Source organism: Ranitomeya variabilis, chromosome 3, assembly GCF_051348905.1.
Source record: "Ranitomeya variabilis isolate aRanVar5 chromosome 3, aRanVar5.hap1, whole genome shotgun sequence".
Lineage (NCBI taxonomy): Eukaryota > Metazoa > Chordata > Amphibia > Anura > Dendrobatidae > Ranitomeya > Ranitomeya variabilis.
Window position 1 is genome coordinate 281,883,991 of NC_135234.1, and position 22,830 is coordinate 281,906,820.

A 22,830-nucleotide genomic window follows, 5' to 3' on the forward strand; every position below is an offset into this window, starting at 1 on the left:
AACTCATTTTGGGAATGAAGCATAATGCACTACCATAGTAAATCTGTCTCACCACCGTATGAAGCAAGGAATAACTGCAGCATACCCAAACATCAGACGTTATGTTCTCTGTCTACTTGATATTATTAAACTAAAGTGGACAAACCTGTCCTTCCCTGTGAGCACACACTCGTCTCACCTCTTTCATTCCGGCCACTCCCCAGAAACCCTATGAACTACTGTACTTTGAAAGCAAAAAGAAACTTACTTCCGCATGTGTAAATGATTCAGTGAGGCCTCCTGAGCTATGACATGGATCCTAACCAGAATCACCACTATTCTCCAGTCCAACAACATGCGGTAAGCTATTTTTAGGTACATAATTACAAAATATATACTTGAAAGAACTAGATTATAGATTTAATCGGAGAAGTGTGTGATAGGTTACTTATACCACTGCATGTTATGCACAACCCACCCTTGTCTTATGAGAATTTCCGTGCCCATCCGGACATGTAAACTATATATATGTATCATGTAACACCGACTTTTTATCTATACCAAGACTTTCGTTTATTTTTTACATAAGATATGGCATTGCTTGTGTTCATGTACTGAACACACATCTGGCATACAGCAAGGTAAAGAAAGCAACATGCTGGAGTCAAGTCCAGATGTAAGATGTCACATACAAATAAGAAATGGAGTTGGTGTTTCTTTCCTGCCACAAAACACCACAAGAACATATTGATGTAATCCTAAATTTATAAGTTTGTAAGCTAATCCATTAACTTGGAAAACTACATTATTAATATAGCTTTAATTTAATAAGTGTATGATTATTGTGTCCTATATTACTAACAGTGCACAGTGGTTCAGAAAAGTTAATAGAGTAATGTGTAATAAGTAGTGATATGCTAATAGTGTCTTAAACGTGCTCGAATACTATGCAATCCCTGCATGTGTAATGGCTGTTGAACAGCCGCGAGACATGCAGCCACAGCGACTCGAACATAGAGTATCTTCGGCAAGCTTGAATACTATTAGCACACGGGCATGCTCAGGTAACACCTTATTAGAGCACACTCGTGCATCACTAGAATCATTTGAAGGGTGTCTGTTACCCCTGCCCAGGGCCGTATTAGCCACTAGGCACTTGAGGGCACGTGCCTAGGGCGGGGACAATGCAGGGGGCGGCACCTGAGCAAGGTTTGGGGTTTTTTTGTTGTTTTTTTTATATAAGTCCTGGGTCACCTCCTGACTGACAGACCGCCCCCCTGCCCCCCGCGCCCCCCACGCCCTCCCCGGCCGCCTGCTCGCCTTCCACCCACCCTTCTTGAAGACGATACTCACCCTGCTCCAGCGATGCCTGGTCTCGGCGTCTGGAGCTCGTCCTGAATGAGCGGTCACTTGGTACCGCTCATTAAGGTCATGAATATGCGCATATTCATGACCTTAATGAGCGGTATCACATGACCGCTCACGCAGGAAGAAGTTGCTGCGCTGGCAGTCAGGACAGAGGCGAAGGGATGTCGGCGCGGATGCGCGGTGAGGGACAGGTGAGTATGAGGGATGGGGGGATGAAGGAGGACATAAGCCGGCACGCCATGCAAGATGGGAGCAGGAGCGGGAGTGGGAGGGTGGAGAGATAAGCCATGCATATGGGGGGGATATGAGCCATGCATACAGAGGGGGGGATGTGAGCCATGCATACAGGGGGGGGAATATGAGCCATGCATACAGGGGGGGATGTGAGCCATGCATACAGGGGGGGATATGAGCCATGCACATACAGAGGGGGGGAATATGAGCCATGCATACAGGGGGGGGGGTGGAATATGAGCCATGCATATGGGGGGGAATATGAGCCGTGCATATGGGGGGGGAATATGAGCCAAGCATACAAAAGGGGGAATATGAGCAATGCATACAGGAGGGGGAATATGAGCCATGCATACAGGGGGGGAATATGAGCCATGCATACAGGGGGGAATATGAGCCATGCATACGGGGGGGATATGAGCCATGCATAGGGGGGGGAAGATGAGCCATGCATACAAGGGGGGATATGAGCCATGCATACAGGGGGGGATGTGAGCCATGCATACAGGGGGGATATGAGCCATGCATACAGAGGGGGGAATATGAGCCATGCATACAGGGGAGGCAAATTTGAGCCATGCATATGGGGGGGAATATGAGCCAAGCATACAGGGGGGGCAAATATGAGCCATGCATATGGGGGGGAATATGAGCCAAGCATACAAGGGGGGGAATATGAGCCTTGCATACAGGGGGGGAAATGAGCCATGCATACAGGGGGATATGAGCCATGCATACAGGGGGGGATGTGAGCCATGCATACAGAGGGGGGAATATGAGCCATGCATACAGGGGGGGCAAATATGAGCCATGCATATGGGGTGGAATATGAGCCAAGCATACAGGGGGGGATATGAGCCATGCATACAGGGGGGGATATGAGCCATGTATACAGGGGGGGAATATGAGCCATGTATACAGGGGGGATATGAGCCATGCATACAGTGGGGGGATGTTAGCCATGCATACAGTGGGGGATGTGAGCCATGCACACAGGGGAGGATATGAGCCATGCATACAGAGGGGGGAATATGAGCCATGCATACAGGGGAGGCAAATTTGAGCCATGCATATGGGGGGGAATATGAGCCAAGCATACAAGGGGGGAATATGAGCCATGCATAAAGGGGGGGATATGAGCCATGCATACAAGGGGGGGATATGAGCCATGCATATGGGGGGGAAATATGAGCCATGCATACAGGGGGGAATATGAGCCATGCATACAGGGGGAAATGAGCCATGCATACGGGGGGGATGTGAGCCATGCATACGGGGGGGGGATATGAGCCATGCATACAGAGGGGGGAATATGAGCCATGCATACAGGGGGGGGGAAATATGAGCCATGCATATGGGGGGAATATGAGCCAAGCATACAAGGGGGGAATATAAGCCATGCATACAGGGGGGGATATGAGCCATGCATACAGGGGGGGATATGAGCCATGCATACAGGGGGGGAATATGAGCCATGCATATGGGGGGGAATATGAGCCAAGCATACAAGGGGGGGGAATATGAGCCATGCATACAAGGGGGGATATGAGCCATGCATATGGGGGGGAATATGAGGCATGCATACAGGGGGGGTATGAGCCATGCATACAGGGGGGGGATATGAGCCATGTATACAGGGGGGGATATGAGCCATGCATACAGTGGGGGAATATGAGCCATGCACACGGGGGGGATATGAGCCATGCATACAGGGGGGTAATATGAGCCATGCATACAGGGGGAATATGAGCCATGCATACAGGGGGGGATATGAGCCATGCATACAGGGGGTATATGAGCCATGCATACAGGGGGATATGAGCCATATATACAGGGGGGGATAAGAGCCATGCATACGGGGGGGTATATGAGCCATGCATACAGGGGGGGAATATGAGCCATGCATACAGGGGGGGAATATGAGCCATGCATTCGGGGGGAATATGAGCCATGCATTCAGGGGGGGAATATGAGCTATGCATACAGGAGGGGGAATATGAGCCATGCATGCAGGCGGGGGGATATAAGCCATGCATATGGGATGGAAGGGAGATGAGCCATGCATACGGGGGGGAATATGAGCCATGCACACAGGGGGGGATATGAGCCATGCATACAGGAGGGGAAATATGAGACAAGCATACATGGGGGAATATGAGCCATGCATACAGGGGGGAATATGAGCCATGCATACAGGGGGAGTATATGAGCCATGCATACAGGGGGGGAATATGAGCCATGCATACAGGGGGGGATATGAGCCATGCATACAGGGGGGGATATGAGCCATGCATACAGGGGGGGAATATGAGCCATGCATATGGGGGGGAATATGAGCCAAGCATACAAGGGGGGGGAATATGAGCCATGCATACAAGGGGGGATATGAGCCATGCATATGGGGGGGAATATGAGGCATGCATACAGGGGGGGTATGAGCCATGCATACAGGGGGGGGATATGAGCCATGTATACAGGGGGGGATATGAGCCATGCATACAGTGGGGGAATATGAGCCATGCACACGGGGGGGATATGAGCCATGCATACAGGGGGGTAATATGAGCCATGCATACAGGGGGAATATGAGCCATGCATACAGGGGGGGATATGAGCCATGCATACAGGGGGTATATGAGCCATGCATACAGGGGGATATGAGCCATATATACAGGGGGGGATAAGAGCCATGCATACGGGGGGGTATATGAGCCATGCATACAGGGGGGGAATATGAGCCATGCATACAGGGGGGGAATATGAGCCATGCATTCGGGGGGAATATGAGCCATGCATTCAGGGGGGGAATATGAGCTATGCATACAGGAGGGGGAATATGAGCCATGCATGCAGGCGGGGGGATATAAGCCATGCATATGGGATGGAAGGGAGATGAGCCATGCATACGGGGGGGAATATGAGCCATGCACACAGGGGGGGATATGAGCCATGCATACAGGAGGGGAAATATGAGACAAGCATACATGGGGGAATATGAGCCAAGCATACAGGGGGGAATATGAGCCATGCATACAGGGGGAGTATATGAGCCATGCATACAGGGGGGGAATATGAGCCATGCATACAGGGGGGGAATATGAGCCATGCATTCGGGGGGGAATATGAGCCATACATTCAGGGGGGGAATATGAGCTATGCATACAGGAGGGGGAAAATGAGCCATGCATGCAGGCGGGGGGATATAAGCCATGCATATGGGATGGAAGGGAGATGAGCCATGCATACAGGAGGGGGTTCATTATACAGTATTGAGCATCATGTGTGGTCATTATACAGTATGGAGCACTGTGTGTGGCAATTATACAGTATTGAGCATCATGTGTGGCCGTTATACAGTATGGAGCATCATGTGTGGCCAATGGCCATTATACAGTATGGAGCATCATGTGTGGCCGTTATACAGTATGGAGCATCATGTATGGCCATTATACAGTATTGAGCATCATGTGTGGCCATTATACAGTATGGAGCACTGTGTGGCCATATTTTTTTTTTGTTTATAATTATTGTATATAAAACAGTGTGATCAGCAGTGCTAAATGGCTGTGGTTGGGACGTGGATATGGGTGTGACTAGTTGTGAAATGGGTGTGGTCAGAGGCGTGGCCTAAAATTTGCCGCGGCGCACTACGCGCGCCGCCAACTTTATACCTCCTTCCCTTCTTCAAACATTGGGAGGTATAGTACCGCACTTCCCAGATCATGGCAAGTGCCGCAAATCCCATAGGGAATGAATGAGGCCGAACGCAGTGTTGCCGTAAGTGATCCGTTACGCGGCACATGCAGAAAAACTGCCGGATCTGCTGCAAAAGGCGACTTTCACATCAGCGTTTCTTGCCAAAGTCACTGCCGATAGTGTCATACTCACCAAAGGGGGAGGCAGCTCTAAAAGTGCCTAGGGCAGCAGAAACTCTAAATACGGCCCTGCCCAGGTATCATTTTATTCGGTATAACGGTGCAGATCCGACACTGTATGTAGGGTACTGTGCACAATCCTGCTGACAGGTTCTCTTTAAGCTGCACTGTTTCTGTACTTTATATATTCCTTGTATATAGTATAATCTATGCACTAAAGATTAACATGTGATCCTTAGTAATTTATGCTACCAGCCATTATAACATGCACTTGTTATATTTACTTATGTGCGCACATTTCTTCTAATAGCTATTAAAACTTGATCTCCAATCAGCTGCGGACACTGACAGCTTGGGGCCCCTGTGCAGGAAATGTGTCTGGCCCCCCCTCCTTTTAAGGCGACAAAGATATATATATACAGTACAGAGCAAAAGGTTGGACACACCTTCTCATTTAAAGATTTTTCTGTATTTTCATGACAATGAAAATTGTAAATTCACACTGAAGGCATCAAAACTATGAATTAACACATGTGGAATTATATACTTAACAAAAAAGTGTGAAGCAACTGAAAATACGCTTATATTCTAGGTTCTTCAAAGTAGCCACCTTCTGCTTTGATGACTGCTTTGCACACTCTTGGCATTCTCTTGATGAGCTTCAAGAGGTAGTCACCGGAAATGGTCTTCCAACAATCTTGAAGGAGTTCCCAGAGATGCTTAGCACTTGTTGGGCCTTTTGCCTTCACTCTGCGGTCCAGCTCACCCCAAACCATCTCGATTGGGTTCAGGTCTGGTGACTGCGGAGGCCAGGTCATCTGGCGTAGCACCCCATCACTCTATTTGTTGGTCAAATAGCCCTTACACAGCCTGGAGGTATGTTTGGGGTTATTGACCTGTTGAAAAATAAATGATGGTCCAATTAAACTCAAACCGGATGGAATAGCATGCCGCTGCAACATGCTGTGGTAGCCATACTGGTTCAGTATGCCTTCAGTTTCTAATAATTCCCCAACAGTGTCATCAGCAAAGCACCCACACACCATCACACCTTCTCCTCCATGCTTCACGGTGGGAACCCAGCATGTAAAGTCCATCCGTTCACCTTTTCTGCGTTGCACAAAGACACAATGGTTAGAACCAAAGATCTCAAATTTGGACTCATCAGACCAAAGCACAGATTTCCACTGGTCTAATGTCCATTCCTTGTGTTCTTTAGCTCAAACAGGTCTGATGAATTCAAATTTGAGATCTTTGACTCCAAGCTATGCCTTGTAGCCCGCCAAAGGACAACAATGGGGGTTGATGACTGATTCCCCCAAATCATTGCTGTTATTGGTGCACAAGGGCTTCCTAATATTACAATGTTTGCACTTAGTTTGTAAAATGTTTGCACTGTTCACCTGTGTGCACTATGTAAATATGTTATGTAACTTTCAAGAACCATACCTCCCATAAAGGGATGCTCAAGTTTTTCACCAGTTAAACCTGTTGACATGCATGTCTAAAAATGTTCCATCTTTAACCTCTATTGTTATTTTTCTTTTCCCAGTCCGAGAGTACTGAAGTTAATGGGGGGAGTGTAACACCCCAGGTAACAGGTTGTTACAGTGATGTTGCCTTCCTTTAGGGGAGGGCAATATCATGCTTGGAGGCAAGGAGAATTCCCTTTACAAGGTAACGCACCTACATACAATACATTCTGAATCCAGGCCAGAAAGGCGGAGCTCAGAACCCAGATTCAGGGGAACTTCCCCAGCTTTTTTGTTAAGCATATAATTCCACATGTGTTAATTTATAGTTTTGATGACTTCAGTGTGTTAGGGGTCGAGTTCCCGCCTCTGCACAGGGGGAATCTCGGGCCCTCTCCGCTGCAGTCTCCCATTCTTCACCTGACCCAGTGGAGCCTGCTCAGTGGAGATGTCTGACCCAGTGTCTTGCTCAGTCTGACTCTGTGCAAAGGCTTGCTGCTGCTTTTCCAGCTTCTGCTATTAAAGCCAGTGCTGGGCAGCGGCGAGCAGACGCTTTTCCCCTTCTGAGCATGCCCAGGGTAAGATCTCTCATTGGAGATAGAGGGTCACATGCTTGAATACTGCACCAAAGACCATTGGTTCTCCAGGAAGGTCCTGAAGGTGCTCAGGCTCTGTGGCAGCCTCTCATTGGTCCTTCTAGGAAGGCCCTGTACTTGCTGCAGCTGTAAAAGGTTTGCATGGCTGCACGGCCATGCGATAGTATCAATTCATGTCATGAGTTTTGCGCCAATATGGTCACTCGTGTGTGTATTCAGGGACCTGGCTGAAATAAGCCACTTAGAATACCGGCTCCTCCGGTGAGGAGATTGTATGATTGCCTCCTTGACTGCGTGACCACAAGCTGCTATCTGCTCAGCAGTTACTGTGTATTCCTGTGAAGTTTAACAGGACACGGTCCTTTCTTTATAGCGACTCTGTGAAGCAACAGAGTTCGCTTCTACCGCCATATAGTGCCGCCATTTGCCAGCAGCGGGTTCTCTCCTGCACGGGGGACCCCGGGCTGCGAACGCACCAAATAACCTCTCTATTTACTCGGTGCATTCCGCCAGCCCTAACACAGTGTGAATTTACAATTTCCATAGTCATGAAAATACAGAAAAAACTTTAAATGAGAAGGTGTGTCCAACCTTTTGCTCTGTACTGTATATATGTATATATATATATATATATATATATATATATATATATATATATATATATATATATATAGCTTTGTCGCCTTAAAAGGAGGGGGGCCCAGACACATTTCCTGCACAGGGGCCCCAAGCTGTCGGTGTCCGCAGCTGATTGGAGATCAAGTTTTAATAGCTATTAGAAAAAACGTGCACACATAAGTAAATATAACAAGTGCATGTTATAATGGCTGGTAGTATAAATTACTAAGGATCACATGTTAATCTTTAGTACATAGATTACACTATATACAAAGCATATATAAAGTACAGAAACAGTGCAGGGTTGCTTAAAGAGAACCTGTCAGCAGGATTTTGCACAGTAACCTACACACAGTGTCAGGTTGGCACCGTTATACTGAATAAAATGATACCTGTGCTTATGAAATCTGTCTTGTGGTTGTTTTTTAATCTTTATTTTCAGTTTGTAGTTAATGGTATGCTCGTGTCCTAAGGTGGGCCTGGAAGAGAGGGGTCTTCATATTGTGCTCTGATTAGGTATTCATAATGCAGACTGCTGACAGGTCACTGATCCCTCACTATAAACATAAGGATGAATGACCTCGGGGAGATCAAAACATCCAACACCGCGGAGACACCATCACGTGTTTCTTAACGCAGTGATCCAGAACACTGCCCTCATCCCTTAAGGGAAATATGCAAATGCATGTAGAATAGCTGCGGAGACACCATCACATGTTTCTCAATGCAACCAATGTATAGCCAGATCTTTCACCAGGAAGGAACAACCACGGGAAGGGCAGCATCCAATAAAGGAAAACCACCTATGCCAAAACATGGTATCCATCCACAGACAGCTGTTTCGGGGTATTTGCCTCATCAGTGTGGAGTAGGAAACTGGTTATTAGGAGCAGTGCCTAGTGAAAGGACTATAAACATATGGATGAGTGACCTCGGGGAGATCAAAACACGTGATGGTGTCTCCGTGGTTTTGGATGTTTTGATCTCCTCGGGAAAACCCGAGCAATGAGTACACTCACTTATCACTATTTACTACTAGTGATGGGCGAATGCTAAATTGCTCGGGTGCTCGTTGCTCAGGTCGAGCAAATTGGAATACTCGGGTAATCAACTTGAGCAACGAGCCCAATGTAAGTCTATGGTAAACCCAAGTATTTTTACCGCGATCCCCCGGGGTTCCTTTTAAGGTCTAAAAACATCTGAAAATGATGGAATCACTGCTCAAATGAGACAGGAACATCATGGGGATCACCCCAGGAAACATTTCTGACTCCTAAGTCACAGCTATAAGCAATGTTGTCAGAGGTTCACATCATTTTTACAGGTGCACCAAAAAACACAAAAACGAAACAAAAATGGATTTTGCTGGGAAACTTGTTAAGGTACATCCTTTCCAGGGTATTGACTTATATATAAGGTAAAATAATTAACCCCAGACCAAAATGTTCCTCCACTACTTGGGCTATGTTCACACACAGCGTTTTTGATGCATTTTTCAAATTTAACATTGCTTTCAACCAATACAAATGAATTCACTGTGAAATGTCATTTTGACATTTAACAACCCTAGCTGGCAATGTGGTGTTTGACACATAAGGAGAAACATCTTGTTTCATTTATGAAGGAGGGACTCTTAAAGTCACAAAGCCTATTTTTAGAGGGGCATCAGGCGGCATTAATATTCTTAAAGGGCCATTATTAAACAGTGGGTCTCCTATGCTGTTATTGCCTATGGAGTGAGTGGCTGGGCTGCCAAGAATTATGACGCATCCCAATACCCCTTTCACGAGAGGTACAGGACGGCTTCCTGAGGAAATGTTGCTTTGAATGCAAGGCCTGCCCTGCTATCAAGTCATATGCACCTCAAGAATCCTTTGAACCCAGGTACTGAATTGCCACAGGAAAATACACTTCACATAAGTCATTTTGTAATCCCATACTGTTTTCTTATGTATTGACTGCAAGGCTTGCCATGCTACCAAGTCATATGCACCCCAATGAGCCTTTGAATCCAGGTACTGGATGGTCACAGGAAAACCCACTTCCCATTCTTCGGTTGGTCCTGCCATACTGTTTTCTTATGTATTAACTGCAAGGACTGCTGTGCTACCAAGTCATATGCACCCCAATAAGGCTTTGAACCCAGAGACTGGATGGCCACAGGAAAACCCACTTCACATTCTTCAGTTGGTCCTGCCATACTGTTTTCTTATGCACTGAATGCAAGGGCTGCCTTGACCCAAATTTGCATGCAACACAATCCCCCCTTGGAAAAAACATGGAGGAGGGCCTCATAAAAAAAACTGTCCCATTACAAAGGAGCAGGTCTCCTAGACTCATAGTGCCCTACACTAAGTGCATGGGCTGAAAAACATTTCCCCATGGGGGGTACGTTTTTAAAAAATATGGGGATCATAGACACCCTTGTCAAAAATTGGACTGGCTGTAGCAGCACGGAACACGTAAACCCTGGTGATCTAGTGGTGGTGGATGATGAGACGTTGAGGAAGGCCTCATTAAAAACTAGACCCAATTTAAAGCAGTGGGTCTCCTAGACTTGTAATGCCCATACACTAAGTGCATGGGTTGACAAATATTTCCTCATGGGGGGTACATTTTAATATAAATATTTTATGGGGATCATAGACACCCTTGCCAAAAAATTGACTGGCTGTAGCAGAACGGAACACGTTAACCCTGGTGATCTAGTGGCGGAGAATGATGAGACGTAGAGGAAAGCCTCATTAAAAACTAGGCCCACTTTAAAGGAGTAGGTCTCCTAGACTTGTAATGCCCATACACTAAATGTATGGGCTGACAAACATTTTCCACTGGGGGAGTAACATTTTTTTGGGTTTCAAAATAGTAACGGGCATCATAAAAACACCCTTGCACAAAATTTGAGTGGCTTTTGCATCGCAGGATACGATCACCCTGGTGTTCTAGTGGTTGTGGATGATGAGGATAAAGAGGAGGATAACATCAAAAAGACCAAATCAGGAAGCGTACACCCATGTGTGGTTGTGAAGCGGTGCATGAGAATACACCTCCACAAAAAAGGCAAGGAATTTGAGGTTATGTTTTGTTGTTTTCATTCGGTGGTGTACAGAAGTCTTCATTTTTATAAGAGTCAGCCTGTCAGCATTTTCAGTTGACAGGCTGATGAGATTATCTGTTATAATTCTACCAGCGGCATTAAAAATCCGCTCTGACAGAATGCTAGCAGCAGGGCAGGCCAGGACCTCCAAGGCATAGAGAGCCAGTTCATGCCACATGTCCAGCTTGTATACCCAATAATTAAAAGGCACAGAGGATTCACGGAGGACGTTTCTATGATCAGCAAGGTACTCCCTCAGCATCTTCACAAACATTGCACTTCTTTTGACAGCACCCCTTGCCTCTGTGCCGGCACGATGGGAGGTTCTGAGAAAATTGTCCCTTTGCCATTGTTCCCCTGCCTGTGCTTGATTGTACTTTTGTCTCTCTCTCTTGGATTCCTTGGTTACAACAAATTCTGATGTTTGCTGCCAGCGTTCTCAGATGGGAATTTTTTTATTAATTCCGCTACAAAGGCCCTCTGGTACTGCAACATTTTAGTACACCTGTCTGCCTCCGGAAGAAGAGATTGAAAGTTCTCTTTGTAGCGTGGGTCTAGAAGTGTCACCAACCACTAATGAGTGTCACCAAAAATTTTAAGAATGCAAGAGTCACGGGAAATGCAGCGCAACATAAGTCAGCCATGCGTGCCAGACTGCTAACAGGCAAGACTTCCGTGTCCCCACCAACAGGAGGACTGACCATGTTGTCCTCCTCCTCTTCTCTGTCCTCAGGCAATCCAGGCTGAACAGACGATATGACAGCTTTGCTTGTAGTACCATCTAAAGCGCATGAAAGTAGCTCCAGTTCTTCCTCCTTCTTTTCTTCATTGTCTAACAATCCACATTGGGATAACATGAGTCTGGGCTGAGTGTAATAACCCTGTATGGTTCCTTGCTCCATGTCCTCATGCTCCGCCTGCAATGCTTCTACTTTAATTGTGAGCAGAGAGATTTTCAGATTGCAGAGAAGCGGGATGGTGATGCTAATTATGACATCATCACTGCTCACCATCTTGGTGCAGTCCTCCACGTTTTTAAGGATAGTACATATGTCTGACATCCATGTCCACTCTTGAGGTTTTATATGTGGAGTCTGAACTGAATAACGATGACAGATTAAGCACATGGGGTAGGCGGCAAAGTATATGTGTGAGCTCACCTTGTGTCAGAGCCACCACCAGGTTCTGGCCATTGTCACACACATGACCATGCCTGGCTGCAGGTTCAGCGGTGTCATCCAAAAATCTGACTGCTCTTTCAGCACTGTCCACAACTCTTCTGCATTATGCTGAATCTGTCACCTAAACAGATTAGCTTCAGCACAGCCTGTTGCCGCTTGGTTGTCGCAATGCTGCACTTCTTCTAGCTTCTGACTGATGTGCTCCTTTCAGAAATTGAGGCTGAAGAGGAGGAGGAGATGCAGGAGCTGTAGACTATGGGGGCAACTCTGATGTAGGGCCCACAATCCTCGGTGTTTGGAGGATGCTTTCCATCCCAAGGTTCAACTGGGTCCCAGCTTCCACTAGGTTAACCCAGTGTGTCGTCAGTGAGATATACCGTCCCTGGCGACAAGCACTTGTCCACGTGTCTGTGGTTAGGTTGACTTTCCCAGTAACAGCATTGTTGAGGGCATGGGTAATGTTGTGGGGCACATACTGGTGTAATGCCGGTACGGCACACTGGGAGAAATAGTGGCGACTGGGGACTGAGTACCTTGGGACTGTCACCGCCATCAGGTTGCGGAAAGCTTCCATCTTGTGATGAGCGAATATACTCATTACTCGAGATTTCCCGAGCATGCTAAGGTGTCCTCCGAGTATTTTTTAGTGCTCGGAGATTTTGTTTTCTTCGCCGCAGCTGGATGATTTACAGCTACTAGCCTGCTTGATTACATGTAGGGGTTCCCTAGCAACAAGGCAACCCCCACATGTACTTAGCCTGGCTAATTAGCTGTAAATCATTTAGCTGAGGTGATGAAAACTTAATCTCCGAGCACTAAAAAATAATTGGAGGATACCCGAGCGTGCTCAGAAAATCTCGAGTAACGAGTATATTCGCTCATCACTACTTCCATCTCAACGAGCCTAAAAGGCAACATTTTGAGCGCAAGCAGACGAGAACTGTTAGAATTTAGTACTGTGGCCTTTGGGTATTATCTGGGTATTATTGTTTGCGTTCCAATGACTGGGGTATAGACCACTGAAGGCTGCACTGGGGCAAGGACGTGGACAGGCTTGATGATGATGTTGGTTGACTGTGGGCAACAACAGGTGCAGGGCACGAGGCATCTTCATACGCACCATGGACTGGGGATTGGCTTCTATGCAAAAAGGTGGATGAAACAGTGGTTTCACCTGCAGACAGTGTTCCTGGAGCCTGGGGTTCAGCCCACAAAGTCGGGTGCTTTGCTGCCATGTGCCTGATCGTGCTGGTGGTGCTCAGGCTGGTAGTTTTTCTACCCCTGCTGATGCGGGCATGGCAGGTGCTGCAAATGGCCTGTTTGGAGTTTTCTGCAGAATCTTTAAAAAATAACCAGACTTGGGAAAATCTAACAGTTGGAATGGCAACTTCCGTCATGTTGATGTTACGGGGAACGTAGGCACGCCTTCTGTCTGCGGCCACCACACTGCTTCTTTCAGCCTGTTGGGGTGCTATGCCTCCTTTCCCATGTGTGCTGCTGTCCTCACTCTTCATGTCCTCCTGCCAAGTTGGGTCAGGTACTATGTCATCCACCACCTCATCTTCCACATCCATACACTGCTCCTCCTCCTGACTTTCTGGCAATTATGTCTCATCATCGTCCACCTCATGTGACACTTTCCGACCATCGCCTTTGTGTGACCATGGCTGATCAAATCTTTGGGCATCGCTACATACAATCTCATCTTGCCCCGCTTCAAGTTGACCGGCTGAGAGTCCGGAGTCTTTAAAGGGAAAACTGATCAGCTCTTCGGAGTGTCCAAGTGTGGGATTAGTTGTCTCAGGGCACTCGGCATGGTGGGAGGAAGGAAGATCAGGGTGAGTAATATTAGGTCCACACTCAAGGATAGTCAGACTTGACCGTGTGGAAGACATGGTGGTGGTGGCGGTTAACTGTCTGGAAGCATTATCCGCTATCCAACCAACAACCATTTCACACTGCTGTGGCTTCAATAGTGGTGTGCTGTGGTCCCCAAGAAACTGGGACAGGAAGGTTGAGCGAGAAGATATGGGTCTTTGTTGTGGCCCACTTTCAGCTTGGCCACGGCCTCGTCCTCTACATGCACCATCAGCATCACGTCTACTTCCCCATCCCTTGCCTTGCCCATTTTAAATGGACTACTGAAATATTTTAAAAGTTAAATACAAATGTATTAATTTTCAGAAAACTTATATGTGATCAGTATGCCTGAAAAGCAAGTATTTGGAGACCACAGATAGACCTGGCATCTGAGTGAAATAACAGACTGTTTCACTATATGGCCTGTTTTTTTTGTTTTCATTTTTTTACCGCAAAATACTGTATAGACCAAGGCTAGCAGACAAAAAAATGCAAAGTATGCCTGCAAAGCGAGGATTTGGACACCACAGATACATCGGGCATCTGAAGGAATTAACAGACTGTTTCAATATGTGGCCTGTTTTTGGTATTAATTTTTTTTACCACAAAATACTGTAGATACCAAGGCTAGCAGACAAAAAAATGCAAAGTATGCCTTAAAAGCGAGGATTTTGACACCACAGATACACCGGGCGTCTGACGAAGATAACAAACTGTTTCAATATGTGTCCTGTTTTTTGGTTTTAAAATTTTTTTAAACACAAAATACTGTATAGACCAAGGCTAGACCAAAATTGTGTCAATAAGTAGGCAATGACAATAAAAAACAATTTGGAGTACTAAAATTGTTAAATATTTAGTGCAATGATATGCGGTGCGTGTGGCGTACAAATCACAATAATGAATATAAGAACTGTAGCTAAATATTTTTGGGCCAGCTACAGATTTTTTGGGCAGCAAAAAGACACTCCAAAAATAATATAGTACCAAAAAAAGACCAGATTTTTCTGCGCACTCACACCTGATGCCTGGGACAATTTTTTTTTTTTTAAATTGTTAGATTTTCATGCTTTCATATTGCAATAACCTGGCTGTAGTCTGCAGTGTGACCAAGTAAATAAATGTAGAAAAAAGGGGGCTATGGATTACTTTCTAATAAAATTAGCAGGTATAAGGTGCAAAAAAAATTGCCATGGATACCTGCAGCTACGTGCATATAAAATACGCATAAAATACGCAGCAGCAGACAGGAATGGAGCTTTTGGAGATATGCAGTGAGATCTATATACTCACATACAGTGCCTGCATGCCTTGCACTGATGTGGATATGTGCACATAGACTCACCTACCTAGCGCTGCAATCTATGTACCCCCGAATTAGCCCTTAAAAGGACCTTTGGTTTATCAGGATTTGTGGATTGAACACTAGTAGACCCACACTAACTTATAAATGTAAGACTCTAACCCTATCTCATCATCAGCTCTCCCTACACTAACTGAGTCCGGAGCAGAATGCGGCGAGCAGGGCGGCACAAGGTCTCTTATAGACCTGATGGTGTTGTGCAGCCAACCAATCACTGTAATACCGCAGCAAAGATAGCTGCGGTATTAGGCCGGCGTCACACTAGGTGTAAGACAATACGGTCCGTTTTTTACAGCCATAATACGGCCGTAATAAGCAGAAATGTTCCCAAAATAGTGATCCGTATGTCATCCGTAGGCAGGGTGTGGCAGCGTATTTTGCGCATGGCATCCTCCGTATGTAATCCGTATGGCATCCGTACTGTGATATTTTCTCGCTGGCTTGCAAAACCGACATCTAATAGATTTATGGGCTCAAATGTTCGGTAAAACATATATACAGTATATATATATATATATATATATATATATATATATATATATATATATGTCATTGAGACACACACATATATATATATATATATATATATATATATATATATATTCATATTTAATTCAGCGCGAGATATGTGAAAAGCCGGTAATTCAATTGCCGGCTTTTCATTTCTCCTTCACAAACCCGACAGGATATGAGACATGGTTTACATACAGTAAACCATCTCATATCCCTTTTTTTTGCATATTCCACACTACTAATGTTAGTAGTGTGTATGTGCAAAATTTGGGCGCTGTAGCTTGTAAAATAAAAGGGTTAAATCATGGAAAAAATTGGCGTGGGATCCCGCGCAATTTTCTCCGCCAGAGTGGTAAAGCCAGTGACTGAGGGCAGATATTAATAGCCTAGAGAGGGTCTATGTTGTGAATTCTGCTCTTGGGCTCCCTCCGGTGGTTATAAGTGGTACTGCTGCTCCTTTGGATTTCAGCAGTAATCAGGTGCTTCCACTTATTACCAATTCTGACTGGGCTATTTAGTCTGGCTAGATCCTTTATTTAGTGCCAGTTGTCCATTGTTTCTTGTTGGATACACATCTCTGCCTGGATTCTCCTGCTATTCTGTCCAATTCATCAAAGATAAGTCCTGGCTTTGTTTTTGCAGTCCACATACTGTGGACTTTATAGTTCAGTGCATTTCTATGTTTTTCCTTGGCCAGCTTTGTCAGTGTGGATTTATTCAGTCAAGCTGGAAGCTCTGGAGAAGCAGATTTACCCTCCATGCCTTTAGTTAGGTGTGGAGATTTTTTGTATTCTCTGTGGTGGATATTTTCTAGTATTTTAATACTGACCGCACAGTACTCTGTCCTGTCCTTTCTATTTATCTAGAAGTGGCCTCCTTTGCTAAATCCTGGTTTCATTCTGCGTATGTTATTTCCCTCTCCTCTCACAGTCAATATGTGTGGGGGGCTGTCTATCCTTTGGGGATTTTCTCTGAGGCAAGATAGCTTTCCTGTTTCTATCTTTAGGGGTATCTAGTCCTCCGGCTGTGTCGAGGTGTCTAGGCCGTGTTAGGTACATCCCACGGCTACTTCTAGTTGTTGTGTTAAGTTCAGGGTCTGCGATCAGTACAGGTACCACCTCCTCCAGAGCACGTCTCATGCTGCTCCTAAGCCACCAGAACATAACAGTACAACTGGCCCACAATGAGTTAAATGCATCTCAAAAGAAGGGAAGAAAAGGGCTGAGCCATTTTTTTTCTGCAGTCTACTTTGTCTTCTCTTCCCTCTTAATCTCTGGGTGGTTCAGGAGTTCGGCGCTGGCATGGATGTTCAGGGTTTGGCTTCTCGTGTGGATCAACTTGCTGCAAGAGTACAGGGTATTTTTGATTATGTTGTCCAGACTCCGGTTTTAGAGCCTAGAATTCCAACTCCTGATTTGTTTTTTGGGGACAGGTCCAAGTTTTTTAGCTTTAAAAATAACTGCAAACTGTTTTTTGCTCTGAAACCCCGTTCCTCTGGTGATCCTATTCAGCAAGTTAAAATTGTCATCTCTCTGCTGCGTGGCGATCCTCAGGACTGGGCATTTTCCCTTGAATCAGGGAATCCGGCCTTGCTTATTGTAGACACCTTTTTTCAGGTGCTAGGGGTATGATGAACCTAATTCAGTGGCTCATGCAGAAAAAACCTTGTTGACCCTGTGTCAGGATCAGGAAGCGGCAGAATCATACTGCCAGAAATTTAGAAAATGGTCTGTGCTCACTAAATGGAATGAGGATGCTTTGGCCGCAATTTTCAGAAAGGGTCTTTCTGAATCTGTTAAGGATGTTATGGTGGGGTTCCCCACGCCTGCTGGTCTGAGTGATTCTATGTCTCTGGCCATTCAGATTGATCGGCGCTTGCGCGAGCGCAGAGTTGTGCACACGATGGCGTTGTCCTCTGAGCGGAGTCCTGAGCCTATGCAGTGTGATAGGATTTTGACTAGAGCTGAACGGCAAGGATTCAGACGTCAGAATGGGTTGTGTTTTTACTGCGGCGATTCAGCTCATGTTATTTCTGACTGTCCTAAGCGTACTAAGAGAGTCGCTAGGTCTGTTACCATCAGTACTGTACAGCCCAAATTTCTCTTATCTGTGACCTTGATCTGCTCATTGTCGTCATTTTCTGTCATGGCGTTTGTGGATTCAGGCGCCGCTTTAAACTTGATGGATTTAGAATTCGCCAAGCGTTTTGGTTTCCCCTTGCAGCCTTTGCAGAACCCTATTCCTTTGAGGGGCATTGCTGCTACACCTTTGGCTAAAAATAAACCTCAGTTTTGGACACAGCTGACCATGTGCATGGCGCCAGCCCATCAGGAAGATTGTCGTTTTCTGGTGTTGCATAATTTGCATGATGTTATTGTACTGGGTTTTCCATGGTTACAGGTACATAATCCGGTGCTGGATTGGAAATCTAAGTCTGTGACTAGTTGGGGTTGTCAGGGGGTTCATAATGACGTTCCTTTGATGTCAATTTCCTCTTCCCCCTCTTCTGAAATTCCTGAGTTTTTGTCAGATTTCCAGGATGTGTTTGATGAACCCAAGTCCAGTTCCCTTCCTCCGCATAGGGACTGTGATTGTGCTATTGACTTGATTCCAGGATGTAAGTTCCCTAAGGGCCGAATTTTCAACCTGTCTGTGCCAGAACATACTGCCATGCGGAGTTATGTTAAGGAGTCTTTGGAGAAAGGGCATATTCGGCCATCTTCGTCACCATTGGGAGCGGGATTCTTTTTTGTTGCCAAAAAGGATGGCTCCTTGAGACCCTGTATTGATTATCGCCTCTTGAATAAGATCACGATCAAATTTCAATACCCTTTGCCTTTGCTTTCTGATTTGTTTGCTAGGATTAAGGGGGCTAGTTGGTTTACTAAGATTGACCTTCGAGGGGCGTATAATCTTGTTCGTATTAAACAGGGTGACGAATGGAAAACTGCGTTTAATACGCCCGAAGGCCATTTTGAATACCTTGTGATGCCATTCGGGCTCTCTAATGCTCCATCTGTTTTTCAGTCCTTCATGCATGATATCTTCCGGAGTTATCTTGATAAATTCATGATTGTATATTTGGATGATATTTTGATTTTTTCCGATGATTGGGAGTCTCATGTAAAACAGGTCAGGATGGTATTTCAGATCCTTCGTGATAATGCTTTATTTGTGAAAGAGTCTAAGTGCCTCTTTGGAGTTCAGAAGGTTTCTTTTTTGGGTTTCATTTTTTCTCCTTCGTCTATAGAAATGGATCCTGTTAAGGTTCAGGCCATTCATGATTAGGTTCAACCCACATCTGTGAAGAGCCTTCAGAAATTTTTGGGCTTTGCTAATTTTTATCGCCGTTTCATTGCCAACTTCTCCAGTGTGGTTAAACCCCTGACCGATTTGACGAATAAAGGCTCTGATGTGACGAATTGGTCCTCTGTGGCTGTTTCTGCCTTTCAGGAGCTTAAACGCCGATTTACTTCTGCCCCTGTGTTGCGTCAGCCGGATGTTTCTCTTCCTTTTCAGGTTGAGGTTGACGCTTCTGAGATTGGGGCAGGGGCCGTTTTGTCTCAGAGGAATTCTGATGGTTCCTTGATGAAACCGTGTGCCTTCTTTTCCCGAAAGTTTTCGCCTGCGGAACGCAATTATGATGTCGGCAATCGGGCGTTGTTGGCTATGAAGTGGGCATTTGAGGAGTGGCGACATTGGCTTGAGGGGGCCAAGCACCGTGTTGTGGTCTTGACCGACCATAAGAATCTGATTTACCTCGAGTCTGCCAAGCAGTTGAATCCTAGACAGGCTCGATGGTCCCTGTTTTTCTCCCGTTTTGATTTTGTGGTCTCGTATCTTCCGGGTTCTAAGAATGTTAAGGCTGATGCCCTCTCTAGGAGCTTTTTGCCTGATTCTCCTGGAGTCCTTGAGCCGGTTGGTATTCTCAAGGAAGGGGTGATTCTTTCTGCCATCTCCCCTGATTTACGACGAGTGCTTCAGGAATTTCAGGCTGATAAACCTGATCGCTGTCCAGCGGGGAAACTGTTTGTTCCTGATAGATGGACTAGTAAGGTGATTTCTGAGGTTCATTGTTCTGTGTTGGCTGGCCATCCTGGGATTTTTGGTACCAGAGATTTGGTTGGTAGGTCCTTTTGGTGGCCTTCTTTGTCACGGGATGTGCGTTCTTTTGTGCAGTCCTGAGGGACTTGTGCGCGGGCCAAGCCCTGCTGTTCCCGCGCTAGTGGGTTGCTTTTGCCTTTGCCGGTCCCTGAGAGGCCTTGGACGCATATTTCTATGGATTTTATTTCAGATCTCCCTGTTTCCCAGAAGACGTCTGTTATCTGGGTGGTTTGTGATCGGTTTTCTAAGATGGTTCATTTGGTACCCTTGCCTAAGTTGCCTTCCTCTTCTGATTTGGTTCCGTTGTTTTTTCAGCATGTGGTTCGTTTACATGGCATTCCTGAGAATATTGTGTCTGACAGAGGTTCCCAGTTTGTTTCTAGGTTTTGGCGGGCCTTTTGTGCTAGGATGGGCATTGATTTGTCTTTTTCTTCCGCATTTCATCCTCAGACAAATGGCCAAACCGAGCGAACTAATCAGACTTTGGAAACTTATTTGAGATGCTTTGTGTCTGCTGATCAGGATGATTGGGTGGCTTTCTTGCCATTGGCCGAGTTTGCCCTTAATAATCGGGCTAGTTCGGCTACTTTGGTTTCGCCCTTCTTTTGTAATTTTGGTTTCCATCCTCGTTTTTCTTCAGGGCAGGTTGAGCCTTCTGATTGTCCTGGTGTGGATTCTGTGGTGGACAGGTTACAGCAGATTTGGACTCATGTGGTAGACAATTTGACGTTGTCTCAGGAGAAGGCTCAACGTTTTGCTAACCGTCGTCGGTGTGTTGGTCCCCGGCTTCGGGTTGGGGATTTGGTCTGGTTGTCTTCCCGTCACGTTCGTATGAAGGTTTCTTCCCCTAAGTTCAAGCCTCGGTTTATTGGTCCTTATAAGATTTCTGAGATTATCAATCCTGTGTCTTTTCGTTTGGCCCTTCCAGCCTCTTTTGCCATCCATAATGTTTTCCATAGATCTTTATTTCGGAGATATGTGGTGCCCGTTGTTCCCTCTGTTGATCCTCCTGCCCCAGTGTTTGTTGATGGGGAGTTGGAGTATGTGGTTGAGAAAATTTTGGATTCTCGTTTTTTGAGGCGGAGGCTTCAGTATCTTGTCAAATGGAAGGGTTATGGCCAGGAGGATAATTCTTGGGTTGTTGCCTCCGATGTTCATGCGGCTGATTTGGTTCGTGCTTTTCATTTGGCTCGTCCTGATCGGCCTGGGGGCTCTGGTGAGGGTTCGGTGACCACTCCTCAAGTGGGGGTACTGTTGTGAATTCTGCTCTTGGGCTCCCTCCGGTGGTTATAAGTGGTACTGCTGCTCCTTTGGATTTCAGCAGTAATCAGGTGCTTCCACTTATTACCAATTCTGACTGGTCTATTTAGTCTGGCTAGATCCTTTAGTTAGTGCCAGTTGTCCATTGTTTCTTGTTGAATACACATCTCTGCCTGGATTCTCCTGCTATTTTGTCCAATTCATCAAAGATAAGTCCTGGCTTTGTTTTTGCAGTCCACATACTGTTGACTTTATAGTTCAGTGCATTTCTATGTTTTTCCTTGTCCAGCTTTGTCAGTGTGGATTTATTCAGTCAAGCTGGAAGCTCTGGAGAAGCAGATTTACCCTCCATGCCTTTAGTTAGGTGTGGAGATTTTTTGTATTCTCTGTGGTGGATATTTTCTAGTATTTTAATACTGACCGCACAGTACTCTGTCCTGTCCTTTCTATTTAGCTAGAAGTGGCCTCCTTTGCTAAATCCTGGTTTCATTCTGCGTATGTTATTTCCCTCTAGTCTCACAGTCAATATTTGTGGGGGGCTGTCTATCCTTTGGGGATTTTCTCTGAGGCAAGATAGCTTTCCTGTTTCTATCTTTAGGGGTATCTAGTCCTCCGGCTGTGTCGAGGTGTCTAGGCTGTGTTAGGTACATCCCACGGCTACTTCTAGTTGTTGTGTTAAGTTCAGGGTCTGCGGTCAGTACAGGTACCACCTCCTCCAGAGCACGTGTCATGCTGCTCCTAAGCCACCAGAACATAACAGTCTATGGTTATTGGCCCCCCCTGGCTAAAAACATCTGCCCCCAGCCACCCCAAAAAAGGCACATCTGGAAGATGCGCCTATTCTGGCACTTGGCCACTCTCTTCCCCCTCCCGTGTAGCGGTGGGATATGGGGTAATGAAGGGTTAATGTCACCTTGCTATTGTAAGGTGACATTAAGCCAGATTAATAATGGAGAGGCGTCAATTATGACACCTATCCATTATTAATCCAATAGTACGAAATGGTTAATAAAACACACACACATTATTACAAAGTTTTTTAATGAAATAAAGACACATGTTGTTGTAATATTTTATTAGACTCTTAATCCACCTGAAGACCCTCATCACCTGAAACAAAGTTAAAAAATACAAACAACAATTTTCCATACCTTCCGTCGTTTTGTCCCACGTTGCAAATCCATCAGAAAGGGTTAACTAATTTTATAAGCAGAAGCCTGTTAATGCAGCTGCCCCTGCCTGTAAAAACCCGGGGAATGAATGGAAAGCAAGGTGACCTGTAGTTACCTTGAGTTGCGGTGATGCGCCCT

The 22,830-nt window shown here is 45.8% G+C and overlaps 1 protein-coding gene across 3 annotated transcripts in view; it reads left to right on the plus strand.

Moving 5' to 3' along the window:
• Positions 1 to 215: 215 nt before the first annotated feature.
• Positions 216 to 22,830, plus strand: part of C3H3orf52 (chromosome 3 C3orf52 homolog) — a 410,314-nt gene continuing 387,699 nt past the window's right edge. For 2 of the 3 annotated variants that reach the window (XM_077295509.1, XM_077295510.1), the window contains exon 1: positions 216 to 339. In XM_077295509.1, the coding sequence (XP_077151624.1) occupies positions 292 to 339 (48 nt within the window). In that variant the 5' untranslated portion in view covers positions 216 to 291. The remainder of the gene's footprint in view (positions 340 to 22,830) is intronic. The other variant, XR_013223819.1, reaches the window with a different exon arrangement.